At 43.8% G+C, this 21,240-nt stretch overlaps 1 protein-coding gene across 1 annotated transcript in view; it reads left to right on the top strand.

Moving 5' to 3' along the window:
• Positions 1–21,240, top strand: part of CCDC183 (coiled-coil domain containing 183) — a 237,639-nt gene that overhangs the window by 204,175 nt on the left and 12,224 nt on the right. Inside the window, 3 exon segments of the mRNA XM_030206812.1 lie at positions 2,102–2,267; positions 6,868–6,996; positions 7,286–7,376. Of these exon segments, the coding sequence (XP_030062672.1) occupies positions 2,102–2,267; positions 6,868–6,996; positions 7,286–7,376 (386 nt within the window).

The raw sequence follows: 21,240 nt of genomic DNA on the forward strand, positions 1-21,240 counted from the left end.
GTTCCAGAATTCCAGTCTTGCTTACAAGCCCCAGTCTAGCTTTCCAGCTTCAGTACAGTTTTCAAGCTCCAGTCCAGCTTTCCAGCTCCAGCCTTGTGTGACTCCAGTCTGAGCCTATATTGCCTAGTATCAATCCTAGCCCGGGTGATTTGCCAGCTGCTAGCCGTACTCTGGCAGTGGCCCAAGGGCTCACTTTCTTCTTGAGTTGTGACATACAGGAGGCGAGTCTATTTCAATTGAAATAAAACTCCAGAATGAGAGAATATAGGATGTTAGTAATATATCTTTAAAATCAAGCATTGTACCGTAAGATTGGAAGGTGGCCAATGTAACACCGATTTTTAAAAAAGGTTCCAGAAGTGATCTGGGAAATTATAGACTGGTGAGCCTGACGCCAGTGCCAGGCAAAATGGTAGAGACTATTATAAAGAACAAAATTACAGAACGTATTCAAAAGCATGGATTAATGAGACAAAGCCAACATGGATTTAGTGATGGGAAATCTTGGCTCACCAGTCTATTACATTTCTTTGAAGGGGTGAACAAACATGTGGATAAAGGTGAGCCGGTCTATATTGTGTATCTGGATTTTCAAAAGGTATTTGACAAAGTACCTCATGAAAGATTCTAGAGGAAATTGGAGAGTCATGGGATAAGAGGTAGTGTTCTATTGTGGATTAAAAATGGGTTAAAAGAAAACAGAGAGTAGGGTTAAATGGTCAGTATTCTCAATGGAGAAGGGGATATAGTGGTGTTCCCCAGGGGTCTGAGCTGGGACCACAGCTTTTTAACATATTTATAAATGATCTAGAGATGAGAGTAAGTAGTGTGCAAATTAAATTTGCTGACAACACAACGTTATTCAAAGTTGTTAAATCGCAAGAAGATTGTAAAACATTACAAGAGGAATTTACGAGACTGGGAATCCAAATGGCAGATGACATTTAATGTGAGAAAATGCGAAGTGATGCATGTGGGAAAGAGGAACCCGAATTATAGCTACGTGATGCAAGGTTCCATAATAGGAGTCACTGACCAGAAAAGTAACCTAGGTGTCATTGTTGATGATACGTTGAAATTCTCTGCTCAATATGCGGCGGTGGCTAAAAGAGCATATAGAATATTAGGTATTATTAGGAAAGGAATGGAAAAAAATGAGGATGTTATAATGCCTTTCTATATCTCCATGGTGCCACCGCACCTCGAATATTGTGTGTAATTCTGTTCACCGCATCTCAAAAAAGATATAGTGGAATTGGAAAAGGTACAGAGAAGGGCGATGAAAATGATAAAGGGGATGGGATGACTTCCCTATGAGGAAAGGCTAACGCAGCTAGGGCTCTTCAGCTTGGAGAAAAGATGGCTGAGGGGAGATATGACAGAGGTCTCTAAAATAATGAGTGGAATGGAGTGGGTATGTGTGAATTGCTTGTTTATTATTTCCAAAAATACTAGGACTAGGGGGCACACAATGAAGCTACAAAGTAGTACATTTAAAATGAATCGGAGAAAATATTTCTTTATTCAACGTGTAATTAAAGTCTGGAATTCTTTGCCAGAGAATGTGGGAAAAGCAGTTGGCTTAGCAGGGTTTAAAAAAGGTTTGGCTAGCTTCCTAAAAAGTCCATAGACCATTATTAAAATGGACTTGGGAAAATCCACGGCTTATTTCTAGGATAAGCAGCATAAAATATATTGTACTCTTTTTGGGATCTTGCCAGGTACTTGTAACCTGGATTGGCCACTGTTGGAAACAGGATGCTGGGCTTGATGGACCTTCAGTCTGTCCCAGTATGGCAATACTTATGTACTTAAGTTAAAAGGAGTAATCTAAGGAAATACTTTTTTACAGAAAGGCTGGTGGATACACGGAACGGCCTCATGGTGGAGGTGGTGGAGACAAAGATTGTATCTGAATTCAAGAAAGTACGAGAGGAGCATGTGGGATCGCTTAGGGAGAGGAGGAGATAGTGGATGGGCAGACTGGATAGGCCATGTTGCCTTTATTTGCCATCAAATTTCTATGTCTCTATGTAACTCTGATCTATTTTTTAAATGTATTTGAGAGCCTTGTGAATGTCTCTGTTCTTAATTTGGGAAGGTCTGAGAAACTGGCTGATGGGCTGGATAGGACTGTCGAAGAGGAAGAAGGTAAACTGGAAATAATTAGAAGCAAACTAGCTGACAAACAGAAGATTCATCTGGCTGTTCAAAACGGGATTGATAACCTCTACATGAAACTGTATGGGGTCTCAGTTCCTACTGAGGTACAGGAATTCTTGGTCTTTCATTCAGTTACATTATTCAGGGATGAAGTTATCAAACTGTGTTAGGGCTTTAAGTTGCATTATTTAATGCGACTTAAAGGACCCTTACACAGCTTGACTTGTCTTACCATGACAATATTTAGCTTGCTGTGGGTTACATAGTAATGAGATGCAAAACATGCAAAAGCAACGTATTCCTTTGTAAATACCAGAATGCAACTTGTGGGCTGAATCAGGTGCACACCACAAGTTGTGCTATGGGCAGAAAATCATGGTAAAATAAAATGATCTCTAGTGGTAGTAGCACGAGACTACTGCTAGGGGCACCATTTTGGAGATGACATCAGCAAGGGCAGGAGCAACTGGGGAATCACTCCTGATGACTACTGCACCACCAGTGAAAATAATGTAAGCCTTTTCAGGAAGCGGGGGACCTTTGGGGTTGGGGAGTTTTGATCAGGGGTTAGAGGGCCATGATCAGAGGGGATAAGGGGCTTTGATTGGGGGTGGAAGGCCTTGATTGGGGAGGGATTGTTGATGTGATTGAGAGGGTGGGCATTTGGATTGTGGGTGGGAGTTTGGATTGAGGGAGTAGGTGCTTGACTGGGGGGAACTCTTACAGCCCCAGTAAAATGCGGCCCAGGAGCATCAGGCAACAGTTATGAAGCCCCAATGCTCCTGGGCCACTGGAATAAAGCTACATGCAAAGTGACTTGCAAGCAATGTTTATTCATTTACCACTGGAGTCAGCAACCTGCACGGCTGTTATTCCACAGGTTACTGACTCCCATGAATAATCAAGGTACAGTAAAAGCTCACCTTTTACCTCACCTTGATAACTTCTCCCCTTAATATTGTAAATCTAACATCATATCATTGAGATTGAAAGCCTAGATTTGGTTTTTTAACTCAGGTAATAAAGTACTGAGTGACAAGACTACAGTCTTATACTGAAACAGATTTCATGGATAGCAATTATATCATCCAGAAACAGTGGATTCTATTTTGGTTTCCTATGATGCCACAGTAGAGTTACCATATTTTGTCCCTCAAAAAGGAGGACACATGCCCCACTACACACCCTTGCTCTGCCCCTGTCATGCCCTCGCTCCACCCCCGTCACATTTTCCCCTCCCCCCTGTCACACACCCCGTCACCACCCCCTCCACGTCACCCCCCTCCCCTTACCTTTCTACTTCCCTGGTGGTCTAGTGACCTCTTCGGGGCAGGAAAGAGCTCCCTTTTTCCTGCCTGGAGCGCTGCCCTGCATGCATCCTTCGTGTTGCTGATCTTGGCGCTGATTCAAAATGGTCACAGAGAGTTGAAGTCTCGTGAGGTCACTTTAACTCTTGGCGGCCATTTTGAATCGGCGCCGAGCTCAGGAACAGGAAGGATGCATGCAGAGCAGCGCTCCAGGCAGGAAAGAGGGGGCTCTTTCCTGCCCTGAGGACGGAAGAGGTCACTAGACCACCAGGGCAGTAGTAAGTAAGGGGAGGACAAACGGGCAGGCTGGCGGGCGGGCTGTCCTATAGGAGGGCCCGCCCACTAGCCTGCCCGTTTATCCAGAAATCCGGACCAACGGGCAGATTGGCAAAACCCGCCCAGTTGCCCGGACATGTCCTCAAAAAGAGGTAAATCCGGACATATGGAGGGGCATAATCGAACGCCATCTCCATAGGCGTCTATGTCCCAGAACGGGTACGTGAAGGGGTGGGACAGACTGTATTTTCTAAAACAATGGGCGTCCATCTTTCATTTCGAAAATACGGTTTGTACGGACTAAAATGCCATGGATTTAGTCATTTGTGAGATGGGCATTTGTTTTTTTTAGCGATAATGGAAAATAAAAATGCCTAGCTCAGAAACGTCCTAATCCAAGCCATTTGGTCGTAGGAAGGGCCAGGATTCGTAGTACACTCGCCCCCCCCCCCCCCGACATGCCAGGACACCAACTGGACACCCTAGAGGTCAGTGCAGTGGACTTCAGAAAACGCTCCCACATGCATAGCTCCCTTACCACGGGTGCTGAGCTCCCAGCCCCCCGCCCCCAAAACCCACTACCCACAAATGTACAACACTACCATAGCTCTTAGGAGTGAATGGGGCACCTACATGTGGGTACAGTGGGTTTTGGAGGCCTCCCATTTACCAGCACAAGTGTTACAGGTAGGGGGGGGATGGGCCTGGGTCCCGCCTGCCTTAAGTGCACTGTGGTACCCACTAAAAGTGCTCCAGGGACCTGCATACACGCAGGCCTCTAGGACTTGTTGCTGCTGTATAACCTTGGCACACCAGTTGAAACCTGAAGACTAATCTCTTTGAAAAAGTCCTTTATTTGAATAAGCACGTTTACTCACAGTTAACTGCAGATCAGAGGTTGTGTGCCCCACTGGCAGAGTCTTCCTGGTACTGAGATTAGCAGTAGGTCAGAGCTGGCAGAATGATGTACAATGCCCTCTTTCAGCAACATTCAAGGGAAGAACTAAGTTCTATAACGTGGCTAACACATGAAAGGGATCTAAAACTGTGTTACAAAAATGGCCACTACCTCATGAACTACCGGAAACAAAACAGGGCACACTCTGACCCAGTAAGCAGGGGGAAAAGCACCATGGGAGTACAGCCTACCAACTACCAACATCGTGAGCATTTAACACAAGCTACTGGAATCACGGAGCCCAATACCCTACACCCACCACAATGCATTGCTGATGTGACTCTGCAGTGCGCATAACAGAAAAGGTGTCACACTCACCCGAGAGCCACATCAGAACCAGGGAAAGGGCTGTCAGAGGATAGAACACATTCTGCTGTCATGGAGGTGGGTACGGCATTTGAGGCTGAAAAAAAAGTTTTTAAAGTGGGGTTTTTTGGTGGGAGGGGGTTAGTGACCACTGGGGGAGCCAAGGGAGGTGATCCCCGATTCCCTCCGGATGTCATCTGGCCAGTTGGGGCACTTTTTTGGGACTTGGACCTGAAAAAAAAGGGTCCAAATAAAGCGGACCAAATTCTCGTCCAAAACGCCCTTCTTGTTTCGAGTATCAGCTAAAGACACCCATCTCTCCTCGGCTGATAACCACGCCCCAGTCCCGCCTCTGACACCCCCCCGTCAACTTTGTTCGTTCCTGCGACGGAGTGCAGTTGAAGACGACCAAAATCGGCTTTCGATTATACCGATTTGGTTTCACATGGGAGAAAGACGCCCATCTCCCGATTTGGGTCGAAATATGTGCGTCTTTCTCTTTTGAAAATAAGCTGGATGGTAATCCTATGCCACAAAGGTATGACTTGACTCAACCTTAGGCGTAGCAGGGGTGGGAAAGGATAGTCTTTCCTGGTCTGTCAGAAGTTAGTTCTGTGTAATGTTCCCAACCATCATTTGGAAGTTCCAGTTACCCTCCCTCTTCCCTGTAAAGAAAATGGAACACTTCTGAACCAGTGACCAGTGGCATAGCCATGGGAGGGGGCCTGGGGGACCTAAGTCCCTTCTTGGGTTCAGGTCCCCTCAAATTTGCAGCACCTTCTGATGCTATGGCTGGCAGTGACCCCCAAGCCCCACCAGCGAAACAGGTCCTCTACCAGTGGCCTGGCAGTTGGAGGTCCATTCCGTGGGCCACTGCTGCATTAGCCTCCACCCCATGCTATATATGCTAGGTGGAGGACCAATTCCACTAGCAGGGCTTAGGGTTCCTCTCCAGCTTAAGTATTTGGAGGTTGTGGGGAAAGGGTGTACAGAGAGCATGACCCTGGGTGGAGAGCAGGGAGTGGGGCAAAATTTTGTACACCCCTCTCACTTTGGGCTCAGATCCCCCCTCCCCGCAGAAAAAATTTGAAGGTCTGACTATGCAACTGTTTTGTACACCCTCCTTTCTGCCAAAGAAACAGCAATGCTGTCAAGAGAACTTTACAACCTGTCCTCCCTCCTTCACATGAAATATGAGGTTACAGACAGACTGCCTTCTTTCCTCTTTTAAGCATGAGGTTACAGATTGCCTCATTTCTTATCCCAGACTTTGGGAAATTACAGAATATCCTTCCTATCACAAGACACCATGAAATTACACTCTTCTTCCTCCTACAGTTAATAGGAAGCTACAGACTGTTCTGCTTCCTACCATAGACAATTAGAAATTTAACTGTCCTTCTTCACACTGACAATGGTGAGTTTGACATCTCCTCTTTTTCCTCAGTGGTTTGTGGGAAGCTACAGAAAGTTCCTTCATCCACTACAGGAAGTAACAAAATCTGTTATTTGTTGTCTATTGTCTTTTCTGAGAAGATAACAAAAAAAGTGCACCTTGCTCTTTTCTCCTGCACCTCTCTTTTCAGACCATGTAGAGTTTCAGACTAATGCTAGCATACTGCAGTGGGATTCTCCCAGGTATTTGTGACCTGGACTGGCCACTGTTGGAAGCAGGATACTGAACTAGATTGACCATTGTTCAAACCCAGTATGGCTATTTTTATGTTCTTATGTAAGATTGTAGTACAAAGGTAATCTCTTCTTTTACAAAGGTAGTGGAAGTTTCTTGTACTCCTCTCTTACTCAGTAAGAAAACAGGAAGCTCAAAGTGAAACTAGCTGATCTCTTCTCTTCCAGACTTCTGATCTTAGAACTCCCAAAGATACTTATGACAAGCTGAAGGCCTGTGAAATAAAGCTGGCATATCTAATGGACATGCATGCCAACCTGATAAAAACTCCCTGGGTCAAAGATGAACGTGTTGAGGTACTGTCAGTAAATAAGGCTGCAAACTGGCTCTATGTTCTCAGAAAAGTTAAAACACTCCTGGTTTTACCCCACTCCATCCATGGGCTTGTCATCCTGCATTTCTCAGTGAACTCAACAGGGAAATCGGAAATACAAATCCATGTGTGTAATGAGTGAAAGCAGGGCTGGCTCAAACTGTCCTGAAAACACACAGAACTAATTGGCAGCCCTCTCAGCAAAGTCTCTTGCCTCTATGTTTTGTTCTCCACTGTCTCTATTTGTTATCTAACCTGTAACCTGCCTGCAGCCCTTCCTTCAGGTTCGAGAGCTCCTCGAGGCATCCACAGCAGTGGATTCCCACAACTGGAAAGTGCTGGTTGAGGACCAGAGTTCTAAAGGTAAGTGGAGAAGACCAGAAAGGGAGAAAGAGAGAAAACATCAATACTCTGAGCCTCTATCCATGTTCTACCTCCAGGGAACAGCTGGTTTTAATGTGCTTTTTCAGTGGTTATAATGGGGTCATGAAGGTAATTCAGAACTTGATACATTTAGGTAATTCTATAAGGAGCTGTTTAAAATTATGCAGCGAATGCATAAATGCCAGTGTACTAGTTGTTTATGCCTAAAAATATCAGTAATCTAACTCCAACCTATTCTGTAAGTATGTGCATAGCACATGTTTTGCAGGTGGGCATTCACATGGGCAGAGCGTGGGCTGTTCACACACTTAACACGCATAACTTACAGAATTCTATAGGTTTATGCGTCTATCTCCTGAAGTTTGGTGCAACCATTTACACCAGGTCTATGGCTGGCATAAGTGCTCACTCTTAAAAAACATATGCATGTTTTCCCTATGTGTCCTTCTGTCTGTCTTACCCTTATCCTTATTGGTCCTGTCTGTCTGTCCTGATTTAGATTATAAGCTCTTTTGAGCAGGGACTGTCTTTTCTTCATGTTCATTTGTGAAGCGCTGCGTATGACTAGTAGCGCTATAGAAATGATTTATAGTAGTAGTAATGTATATACCCAGTAAAACTAGTATTCAATATAAGTGCCGACATTCTTTTATAGAATAAGCTCCAAATAGGCACTCTGTAAGTACCTAAATATAGGTGTCCGTTTATAGAATTGCTCTCCATATGCTATGTGGGTTGCCCCATTCCTTTGAATTCAAGCTGCCCTTTAACATCACTTTCCCAATTATTCACATCACGGAGAGAGTAGTGAATGCTTGGAATGCCCTCCCGCGGTAACAGAATTCAAGCACGCATGGGATAAACATAAAGGAATCCTGTTCAGAAGGAATAGATCCTAAGGAGCTTAGCTGAGATTGGGTGGCACAGCCAGTGGCGGGAGGCGGGGATAGTGCTGGGCAGACTTATATGGTCAGTGCCAGAGCCGGTGGTGGGAGGTGGGGCTGGTGGTTGGGAGGCGGGGATAGTGCTGGGCAGACTTACACGGTCTGTGCCCTGAAAAGGACAGGTACAAATCAAGGTAAGGTATACACAAAATCTATTCATTATACTTTATTAAACACTTCTATTATACCACTTACAAAATATGTGTACCTTTATAAAACCCAATATTCTCCTCACTGCTCACATGAGGACATTGAGCTCAAATAACAGCGAAAGCGAGGAAGAGGGCTGTTTTGTAAACTGTATTTGACAGCGCATTTTGGATTGGCAACTCGTTGAGTAACGAGTTGCAAGAAGTAAAATTGTGACACAATGGCAAATTGAATTTTTGAGCACAGTTTGGGATTTTTAATTAACATTTTTATCAATGATTCTGTGTAATAGCTTAAGAATGGAATAATACCGTCTAGTGTGATGAAGATGGGACTGTTAATGTGAAGTTGGACTATCTTTTCAGCTTTAATACTTAAATTTTAAGTAAACACAGTGTAAACTGAAAGAGATATTGAATACATACATGTTTGAATAGAAATATCCTGATCTGGAGCTCTGTAGAGATGAGTTTGAGTGTGTGTGGTGTGAATGAAATCTGTGAGCAGTGAGGAGAATATTGGGTTTTATAAAGGTACACATATATTGTAAGTGGTATAATAGAAGTGTTTAATAAAGTATAATGAATAGATTTTAAGAGTGAATAGTGGTTACTAGTAATGCAATATTGAACATGCATAAGAGAAATTTGCATGCCCACTACTTCCATTATACGCAGATATCTCTCATGCATGTTCATTATAATCACTATACTTTTGTTCCAAATTTTATTAATATCACAGCATCAATTCAATTCAATTTTAATTGCTTGGTACAATATATTTTTTCCTTATGCTCAATCATATACCCACACTCATTCACAAGTTATGTGCATTGACCGTACATTTTCTTGAACTTCTTTTCAAATGTTGATACTATACAATTTCTAAAACTATACAATTTTTGAAATCCAGTTTTTGCTGTTAACTCTCCATACACTTTTATTTTGTGTTGTGTTTAAAACAGTTCCTGGAACTGATTAATAGTAACATAGTAGATGACGGCAGAAAAAGACCTGCACGGTCCATCCAGTCTGCCCAACAAGATAAACTCATATGTGCTAGATTTTTGTGTGTACCTTACCTTGATTTGTTACCTGTCTTTTTCAGGGCACAGACCGTATAAGTCCTCCCAGTACTATCCCCCGCCTCCCAACCACCAGCCCCGCCTCCCACCACCGGCTCTGGCACAGACCGTATAAGTCTACCCAGCACTATCCCTGCCTCCCAACCACCAGCCCTGGCACAGACCGTATAAGTCTGCCCAGCACTAGCCCCGCCTCCCAACTGTCTCTGCCACCCATTCAAGGCTAAGCTCCTGAGGATCCCTTCCTTCTGAACAGGATTCCTTTATGTTTATCCCAATAGAGTCTCTTCTTGATGCTGCTCCACCGGTTCTTTCATTTGTTAAGGCTTTCTGTTTAATGAGGCTCTCACTTGTTACTTGATCTTATTTTTCATTGTACCGCCAATTCCAACGCTTGTCTTGAAACACAATCTAATTTCTATGGTTGTTGCTTTCAAAGTTTGCAATCTCTATTTCCCAAAACTTAAATCCTCTTGCGATGCCTATTACATTTCTGCTTTCGCCTCCCTTCGGAGTTATGGGTAGTATCACTCCCTACACAATTGTGTTTCGCTATGTAGCATCGTCAGGGGTAGTGACTGTAACAATAATCAAGTAAGGCATTAAGTAATCTTCCCTATTTTCTGTACCTGACTTCAACCCAGTTTGTTAATCTTTCTTAACTTATATGTTGTATTTCTATCTCTTTATCGTACAGGCTTGCCCCGGGAGGATCTCTCTTCTGGGATCAGGAGAAAAAATGGCGCTGAGGCATTCTACACCCTTAACATGAAGGGAAGGGAGAGGATAGGGGAGAAGCTGCCCATGGATAGAAGGGAGAGGAGAGGGGGACATACTGCATATGGATGGAAGGGAGAGGGGAGGAGGACATGCACATGGATGAAGGGAAGGGGGACATGCTGCACATAGATGGATGGAAGGGAAGGGAAAGGGGGACATGCTGCACATGGATGGAAGGAAGAGGGGAGGGGGAACATGCTGACATGAATAAAAGGGAAGGAAGAGGGGAGGGGACATGCTGCATATGGATAGAAGGGAAGAGGGGAGGAGAACATGCTACACATAGAAGAACAAGGAGACGTGCTGCATATGGATAAAAGGGAATGGAGAGGAAAGGAGGACGTTGCACATGGATGGAAGGGAAGGAAGAGGGGGACATGCTGCCTATGGATAGAAGGGAAAAGAGAGAGGATGTGCTGCTCATGGATGGAAGGAAAGAGAAGGGAGAAGGGGGATATGCTGCACATGGATTGAAGAGAGGGGAAGAGGTGGAAAACTATAGAGATGTGGAAGGAGGCAGAAAATGGAAGAAAGCTGAATGATCAGTGCTAAAGATGGATGTAGGGTAGGAAGTGAAGAAGATAGGAGGGCGGAGGTAGGGAAACAGAATCAGACACTGGGAACAAGATAATTGGAAAACTAAAATCACTAGACAACAAAAGTTGGAAAAATGATTTTATTTTCAGTTAGTGATTGAATTATATCAGTTTTGAGAATTTACATCTGCCGGTGTTATTTTGCACTGTATAGGAGGAAATGCATGGTGTTGCACTGCATACAGAGTCTGGTATCTCAGGTTTCAATGTAATTTTTGTCTACATTAGTACTTTTAGTTTGTGGTTGCTTATCCTGTATTTGAACAGGGGCTCTCTGTGTTCTGCATGTGTGACCCAGGCCAGGATGGAGTGCTGTGGAAAAGTATGAGAGAGGAAGGAAATAGGTCCCAAGGGTTTGAGTGACGGTAGAAATAGAATTAATATTGTCAATGGGGTAGAAGGTAAGAGATAGAATGGCCTGGAGACAAGCAAAGGAGGGAGAGACAGGGTTGGAGCTGGGGCTGATGAGGGGATGAGAAGCAGTGGAGGGTAGATGATGGCTGAGAGGGTGAGTACAGAGGATGGAAAAAGAAACAAAAAAAAAAAATCAATGCCAGATGGATGTAGAAAAAAAATGAAAAGGCAAACCTAGAAAAACTTTAGAAGACTGGCACAAATAGTGGAACAGACTGGGACCAACCCAATTAGAAAAGTACACAATCGGCTAGAGGAAGTGATGTCACCGACCAAGATGGATGTCTGAAGCGCGAGCTCCCGCTCCCCAGAATGTAATCAAATAGCGATTACCTCTTTCGCGGCTTCATTTTGCGGAGTATTTAAACTATTACAGCTACTCCGGGCCCATGAGTAAAACGGTGAATCTTTCCCAATTCGCCTACAGCAGCTCTGTAACGGAGAACCACATGCCAGCTATAGAGCGCGTGGCGGTGGATCCAGCGGGCCCGGTGGCAGGGCCTGCCTCGCAAGACTTGTTTATGTCAGAGCTTGGCCGGGGAGATCCTGAAACGGTCAATTATACGGAACTGCAAGACTGGATCAAAGAAATGCAATCGGACCTTAAAGCGGTCCACTCTGATCTTGCGACTATGGGAACAGATCTCCGTAGCGAAATACGAGATCTTGGAAACCTTAGAGGAGGTAATGGGCCGAGTGGAGGAGCATGAGGAGGCGATCGGCGGTCTCTCTAATCAGATCGGAGAGGTACACGTGGAGATTCAGCAAATTACAGATAAGCTTGAGGATCTTGAAAATCGCAGCAGGCGCTGTAACCTCCGGTTCAGGGGCCTGCCTGAAACTCCTTTATATGCAAACTGTGAGGATGTGATACAGCGAGTGGTGAGTGCCTTGTTATCGGAAGCTGACTCTCCTATTGAGCCCAAAGATGTTCATTTGGTAAGGTCTCACAGAGCATTGGGTGGGGCACGAAATAATCTGCCCAAGGACATAATTGCCTGCTTCCAGGACTTTAAGCTGCGTGAGCGGGTGATGCAGGCAAGCCGCAAGCTGGATACTTTTAAATGGGACTCTTACTCAGTTTCTGTCTTTCAAGATCTGGCTGCTGTTACTCTGAAGAGATGGGCAGATTTGAAGCTGGTCACGGCAAGGCTGCGCGAGCTGGGTATCTAGTATCGATGGCGCCATCCTTTCGCGCTGGCATTCTACAAAGATGGCCGGCAACATCTAATCAAGTCGGTGGAGGAGGCCCATCAACTTTTACCTCCAGAGGATAGAGGTACAACCTCCACCCAGCCTAGCAAGCCACGATCTGTCTACTTACCAGCCCCTCCGAAATGGCAACGAGTGGCCAAAGGCAATAAAAGATTGGAGTGTCAAAGGTCAAATACCCAACTAACCTGAGTAGAGCGGCCATCAGTATGGACAGTTTGGGGTTGGAAGTCTTACTCTTGGGTTCACTGGTGAGAATATACTGCAGTTTTGATGGGACCATTAGATTTGACCTCATAATAGGTCCTCAAGACTCGGATTCTGTTTACATGTTCTTTTTCTAGGCTTTTCATGCTGTTTTAGAGTACTTCTGCTTATAATATATATGTGCTGTTTTTTGGGGAGCGGGAAGGGGAGGGTCTCACTTTCTCGATTACATGTTCCTTCTGCCTGTAAGAAGGGGTCCTAATAGAGGGTACAGATTGGGGGTGGGTTGGTGGGAGGGGATGGGAAGGGAGAGGGGGTGGGGTCTTGGGCAGGGTTCAGAGCGAGTGTGTGGGGGAGGTTTGGGTGAGATTGGGAGAGTGGTTGGCGGGTACCTACAAATTTTTCTTTTTAAATGAGTAATATAAGGTTGGGTCTCTTGAATGTTAGAGGATTGAATGTTTCCATGAAGCGTCAGCTCTTCTTTAGAGAGCTGATCCGCTTAAAGATTGATATAGCTGTGGTTCATGAAGACGGTACATGAGTCATTATGTAGACATCGTAAATACCCACAGCAATATTTTGCTTCTAACAGTGAGGGTACAAAGTCTAAGGGTGTAGCGATTTTCTTTGCTAATTCTCAACCATTGGCAGATTGACAGGGTTATCCGAGATAGAGGGGGGCGATATATGTTAATAACTTTCATGATAGGGGGTCAGAGGTACACACTATTAAACATATATGGGGCCAACACTGACCACAAAGCATTCTTTGAGCGGCTAGATCAGGTGTTGCTTCAGCACAAGGATGGCTTCCTTTTGGTGGGAGGAGATTTCAACCTGACGCTTGACCCTATTTTAGACAATTCTACTCGAGGAGTACATTATGCGGGGCAGGATAGAGAGGCGTTTCGGGCCTTCCTGGAGTGGTGGCAGATATCAGATCTTTGGCGACAGGCTCACCCCACGCACAGGGAGTATACTTATTTCTCCTCTGTTCACAATTCTTTTTCACGTATCAAAATGTGGTTGGGTGAGAGGGGTTATTCTCTTAGTAGTTGCGAGGTGGAGATTGAGACGCAAACGTGGTCAGACCACAGCCCGGTGTGGCTGCAAATTAGTTTGATTGGTCCTCCAAGACATCCCCCAGAGTGGCGGTTGGATGATTCTTTGCTTTCAGATATGTCCCATATCTTTCAAATCAAACAACATATCAAAGATTATCTTCACTTCAGTGACAAGGGGGATGTCTCACCAGGAATTCTTTGGGATGGCCTGAAGGCGGTGCTTCGAGGTCACTTTATCGCGTTGGGGGCGCATGTAAGGAGAGTCAAGAGCCAGCAGGAGCGATCTCTGCGCTCCCGTTTGTTAGCTATGGAAAGACAGCTGCAACAATGCCCGTCGTCTCACTTGGCCCAGCTACGAAATCAATCTGATAAGCTTCGACTAGAATTGCATAATTTGCAGTTAGATGTGTTGTCTGAGCAACTTCAAAGAGTGCGCCAGACTCATTTTGACTTTGGCAACAAAGCTAGCCGACTTTTGGCTCACAAACTTAAGCAACAATCTAACCGCAATCACATTCTATGTATGAGAGATGAGGCCGGAGCACTGACATATGATCCTACTACTACTACTATTTAGCATTTCTATAGCGCTACAAGGCATACGCAGCGCTGCACAAACATAGAAGAAAGACAGTCCCTGCTCAAAGAGCTTACAATCTAATAGATGATCCCTTACGCATGCAGCAACTCTTTCAACAGTTTTATGAGCAGCTCTATTCTTCTGATATTGCTCCCTCTGATGTAGATATATCAGGCTTTCTAGACCACCTTCAGTTGCCTCGGCTTGGGGCAGGGGCGCAACATCAACTCTCGCAACCTATTGAGTTAGATGAAATTCTTTGGGCCATACGCACTTTGTCGCCGGCGAAGGCACCGGGGCCAGATGGCTTTACTAATAAGTTCTATAAGATTTTTGGGAGATTGTTGGCCCCGGTGCTTTTGAGGGTTTTTCACTCATTGGTTGAGGGCCAAGATATCCCATCGTCCTGGAATCTGGCGAATATTACCGTAATACCTAAGCCGGGTAAAGATCCACAATTGTGTGGCTCTTATCGCCCGATCTCCCTATTGGGGGTGGACTACAAGCTTTTTACTAAGATTTTGGCTCATCATTTGCAGCACTATCTCCCTCAGCTGATTCACGAGGACCAGTCGGGTTTCATTCATGGTCGTCAAACTTTTGATAATATACGTCGTGCTTTGCACCTCATGTACCATGCTGAAACGACTCATGCGCCTCTTTGCCTTCTCTCGTTAGACGCAGAGAAAGCGTTTGATCGCGTACATTGGCCATATATGTTTGCGGTTTTGTAGCGGGTTGGAATAGAGGGCCCTTTTTTGCGTTGGTTATGCCTGATCTATAGAGCTCCGTGTGCGTCGGTTCGTGTCAATGGTGGGCGATTGCCTCTGTTTCTTTTGTTTCGTGGTACCAGGCAGGGGTGTGCTCTCTCGCCCCTTCTCTTTCCTCTTGCAGTTGAGCCATTAGCGGAATGTATTCGCACCCATCCGGAGATCCAAGGCATTCGGCGAGGGGAGTTTGAAACCAAATTGCTCTTGTTCGCTGACAATCTTTTGCTCACCCTTTCTGCTCCAGCGGTCTCTTTCCCGGCTTTGACTTCTGTCCTTCGGGACTTTGGTACATTGTCCGGGTTCAAAATTAATTTGGATAAGTCGGAAGCCCTTAATGTATCGGTTCCCGAAGAGGTGGTGGCTCGGTTGAAGAGCGATTATCCCTTTAGGTGGGCTTCTGCAGGTATCAAATATTTGGGGGTCACCCTAATGAAAAAGTTTGCAGATATTTATGCAGCTAATTTTCCAGGGAAACTTAAGGACTTTTTTTTGGAGCTTGAACACTGGGAGGGTCTTACCATTTCTTGGCTAGGCCGCATTGCGGCGGTTAAAATGATCCTGCTTCCTAAGCTATTGTACTTGTTTAGGGCGCTCCCTATTTCAATGCCGGATAAATTCTTTTGGGGGTTGCAGCATCGTGTCTTCTCCTTTATTTGGAAGAGGAGACCCCCCCCGGGTTCGTAAGGAGGTGATGTACCAGCTGTGCGTGCAAGGGGGGATGGGAGTTCCCTGGTCCACCTTCGCATCCTCGCAGCTTGGATGCAAAAATCAGGTAAATTATGGGAGCACTTGGAGCAAACTTGGTTGAACCCTTTCCCTTTAGCTGCTGTTCCATGGCTGCCAGATCATCAATTAGCTGTGCCCCTCAAAACTTTATCCCCGTTGTTACAAAAGCCTTTGTCTATCTGGAGAGCAGTGCTTCGCCAATTTTTCCCGAGTCGTCAATACTTTCGGTATATGTTTATTCACTTTGCCCCACAGTTTGTCCCGGGGTTGGAAGCTGGAGGGTTTCAGAGGTGGGAAACACTAGGTTTATGTGAACTGGGACAGATATGGGAGGAGGGTGAGATGGTTTCCTTTCAATATCTTCAAGAGGAATATGGGATTTCTGCCTCTCACTCCTTCCAGTACCAACAGGTGAGGGATTTCATTTGGAGAAAAGCTAGGGGGGATTTGACTTTTGATGAAACGCTCTTGGAACGAGCTATGAGGAGCGGAGGAGGTAGAGGTGGAGTGTCCCAATTATATAGGGCTTTATTATCGTATAGTAGGCCGGTCCTTTACTACTTGGCCAAATGGGAGCAGGCTTTGGGTGTATCTTATGAGTTCTCACAATGGGAAAGGGTATTTAACTCCCTACTTAAAGTTTCTATTTCTAGTGCCTTGGTGGAGAATGGGTACAAAATTTTGTATAATTGGTATTACACCCCAAGTAGATTACATAAGATGTTTCCCTCGGTGTCGGCTTTGTGCTGGCGCCAATGTACTGGGGTGGGGGATATGTACCATATTTGGTGGACGTGTCCTAAGGTTCAGAAATATTGGACTGATGTAATACGATTGGTGCAGAGTATTACTAAGCTCTCCTACCCTTTGAAAATGGAACATTGCCTTCTCCACGTCAAGCCCAGAGGTGTCAAGCCACATATTCATCATTTAGCTACATTTGTCTTTGTAGCTAGTAAGCTGGTTCTGGCGACGGCATGGCGGCAGAGTACACTACCAGGTTTGGAGGTTGTGGTCCGCAAATTGGATCGTATTCATCTGATGTCTAAACTGACAGCAAAACGTACTGGCCATCTCATATCATATCAGAAAATATGGGACATCTATGTGACCTGGTCCTCCTGTCCGGACCCCACTCTTGGACTTCTATAATAGCGGGGGGGATTGGGATGTTAGGGTTTAAGCTGAGGATGTTTATGTTGACTAGATTTGGAACTATTTGTTCGTGTTATTAGATGTTCTGTTGGCATATGTGTACTTATTGCTGTTGTAATGGCTTTTATTTTCAATAAAAGATTTTGAAATCCAAAAAAAAAAAAGAAAAGTACACAATCAACAAAAGTAAAAAAGAAAAAAAATAATTTAATACTTTTTAAAGATTGGTACGTGTCTGCTTTGGGAAATGTACATTTTTTATATTTTTGTATTTAGCAGAGTACAGAAGAAAATGCATTTCTGTTTCTCTTTTTTTTAGCAGTATTTTCACTGCTTATAGACATACTTGCAAGTCTCCATTTCAGTTTTTGTGGTCCCCTATTTTATATCAGGTGAGGGTCTGTCTGTGTTCTATGTATCTGACTAAGGCGAAGGATTCTGCTAAAATGTAGTGTCTGTGTATTACTGCTTAACAATCCAGCTTATTCCAGTATCCCAGTAGCAGGTTCACTGGTGCTCTAGCACCTAGTCTAATATTTATAACACTGTCTTTTTATAGGTGGGTCAGGGCTATTATGTTTTGGTAAGTTTTTCCTGTATAGGTGAGTGTCCTTTTGCAGGGTTTTGTGTTATTTTGCAAAGTGTCTGGCTTGTTTGAAAGCAGGCTCTGGGGCAAGAGCTGCCAAAGGTGGCCTTTGCCACCCAAAATAAAAATACAAAGGACTAGTAGTCTTCGCATCCTATAGAGTCACCAAACTAAAACGTGTCTGCTTTAAACAAAGTATCTGGCAGTGGAAGGAGTTTGTGCTGTTCATGAGGTGATAATCACAATTTGAGTATTTTTTGTATGGCATGTTCTACGAACGATAACTCCATTGTTGGGGAATATGAAGTTTGTGATTATGGAACTGGACCTTCGGGGTTTATATAAAGATTCTGACTAATCCTGTAGAGAATACAGACCACTCCCATGCAGAAGGAATTGTTGAATGATGCTATCAATTATCAAGCTAATTTAAAAGTGTGTGTGGGGACGGGGTGAAGGTATGATATGCAAAAATGCCACTTTGACTCCCCCCCCCCCCCCCCCCATACCTAGCTTCCCAAATATTTCTGTCTAGAGACACCACTGGTACAAAGACCAGGGAACACTCAATGAAATTACATGGAAATACATTTAAAACAAATAGGAGGAAATATTTTTTCACTTAAATAATAGTTAAGCTCTGGAACTCTCTGCCGGAAGATGTGGTAACAGCGTTTAGCATATCTGGGTTTAAAAAAGGTTTGAACAAGTTCCTGGAGGAAAAGCCTTGAGATGGACATGGGGGAAGCCACTGCTTGCCCCTGGATTGGTAGCATGGAATGTTACTACTAATTAGGTTTCTGCCAGGTACTTGTGACCTGAATTGGCCACTGTTGGAAGCAGGTTACTGGGCTAGATGGACCATTGGTCTGACCCAGTATGGCTGTTCTTATGTTCATAGTTCTGAAAGACAGTTGTATTAATAGCTGTTAATACAACAGGCTTAGGAAATGTCATCTCTTACTGCAGAGAGGTAAGAGCAAACAGGGAATGGATGTTTCCATTAGGATCAATTAGGTACTTCTAAGTGACCCGAATTGGCCTCTGTTGGAGACAGGATACTGGTGAGCTTCATTAAGGTTACCGCATTTTTGGTTTGAAAATCTGGAACACCCTGGCGGGGCTAGGCAGGGCAAGACGGGAGGAAGCCTTCCCAAGGGCAACTTTTCACCATAAAATTAATATTCTACTAAAATAAATATTATAATCTTTTAAATCTTAAAAGCACATTCTTCAAGTTGCTTAACACAAAATATGTGAAGTGCAATTCTATATCAAGGTACCTGCATTTGTGCCCCTTGCATTCATAAATATATAGAATATTCTCATGTGTGTAAGGGTACTGTAGAAAAGGCCAGACGAATTTCCTATTTAATATAAAAAGTTTATTCTTAGTTCAGAATTTTCTGAATAGCATCAATGGGCTTAGTCAGGAAGCATTTTTTTTATAAGCAATATACAAGTCAGAATGCTAAACAAGCAATGTACAAGAGAAATCAGAATGCTATATACAGAATGCTTAAGGCAAAGGAGTCAAAATGCTTAATGCTTCTTTGTTGCACTCTGTTTTTATACCGTTCTTCTTCGGCATCTGACTAATTCTCTCATACAACATTCCTGTGCAAGTCTCTGAATACCACAACGCTATTGTGCAGAACATGCTACATCTGTTTCCCCTTATTGGCCCCCCTTCTTGCCAGACTTTCTGGAGCCGTGCCTTTGGCTGATGTTTTAATGCCCTTTTCTCATGCCTCAGGAGATTTAGTGTTGAAACAGCTTGCTCTGCATGTTCTTTGAAGCTTTCCACTTCTATTTTTTATGCTTTTATTCAACATCCTCCCTTTGAGGACTGATTGTTTCAGGCCTCACACATCTGTTTCAGCTCCAGTCTGTTTCCTTACCTCCCTTCTAAATCTCCTCCCCCCTTGTTTGTGGCATTCAGTTTCTGCACGCTTTTTCAATATTTTTGGCTGACATATTAAAGTTCTATTCATTCTTGATTTCAGTTACCATTGTCATTTTAAAAGCATCCTGGCACATCTTTGCAAACATGCTAATACACATGTTACACAGCATTAAACAGATTCAATTGTACTAGGGTACAAAATTTATATTTCTTTGTATACAGACAGTGAGTTTCATCAAAGGAAAGTACACTGTCATTCTTACTTTTCATATAAGAACAATTATAAGGATAATGCCTAATTGCATTAACTGATGTGGCATTAAAAATTACACAAATTAAAAGCATATTCCAAGGTGTTAACATTCATTGAATCAGTTGTTACATATCATTGAGTTAAAGTCTTATTGCAGCTTGTTTTATTGCCACACTTTTCTTTGGTGGCTGTGACATTTATAATCACTGTACTTTTTCCTATAGACCAATTACCTGTTACAACATTGTGCGTGTAATTGCACTTTATCAGGGGAATGTTTCCAGTTGTCATACTATTAATTAGACACCAAAATGATGTCTGTGGATACTTGTCCGTAAGCAAGGCTTGCTTATGAATAGTCTCATTTGTCCAATGAAGGTTTCCACCATCCCTTACACAGGTATTATTGGGATAACAGACATGATGCTGAGCTTTATCATTGTAGTCCCAAACATCATAGCTGGCAAGGACAAGGATGATGTCAGTCTGTGTGCGCATATAATACAGTCAATTAAATTCAACATTTTTGCTGCCGTTACAAGCTTGTTCTCATACGTATTCATTGTCCATCCTATTGGAAAACTAAACAGCAACAACAACGCAATATCAATATGTTCAAGGACATGGACATGTTGTCTGTCTATTCCTTGTCAACTTCAGTATTATTGATTCGTCGAATATCTGATAAATGTACCCAAGAAGTATGACCTTCCAGACGGGCAGCGGTCTGAGTAAGGGCCGTGATAGCAAAAGGCCCTACATACACAGGATCCTTCCACGTTTTATGTGTAAAGTTCTTTCGCAGTACTAGATCACCTACTTTAAAAGCACAAACATCATTAGTAGTCCCTGCCTGTGATGCTACATTTGTTCGGATCATATCACTTGTCAGGTTCAACATCGGTTGTAGCTTTTGCCAGTACTGAGCTGTGCTATCAGTACTTGCTGTCTGCATCGGGAAGAAATGACGTCCTGTCTGAATTTGGAATGGGGACAATTTTGTACGCCCATTAGGTTGGGCCCTTATTGTCATTAATGCTAATGGCAATACATCAAGCCATGTATATAATTTTCCCACCATTTCTTTATTGAGAGATTTTAGTAAGACTCTCAATTTTGTTTTTAAAATACCATTGTAGCGCTCTACCAAACCATTGGAGGTGGGGCGATACACTGATACTTTCCTGTGTGTTAAACCCATAATCATTTCCATTTCTTTCAAAACACTGTTATTGAAATGCGTCCCGTTATCAGAAATTATTCTAGATGGACACCCATGGCTTGGCATAATGTGAGTTACCAGGCATTGTACCACCTCATGTGCTGTCTCCCTTTTACATGGAAATGCTTCTATCCACCTTGAGAAAGCATCCACCCAAACTAACAAATATCTTTTTCCCTGCACTGGAACAATCA

This window comes from Microcaecilia unicolor, chromosome 6 (genome assembly GCF_901765095.1).
Source record: "Microcaecilia unicolor chromosome 6, aMicUni1.1, whole genome shotgun sequence".
NCBI classification, from domain to species: Eukaryota; Metazoa; Chordata; class Amphibia; order Gymnophiona; family Siphonopidae; genus Microcaecilia; species Microcaecilia unicolor.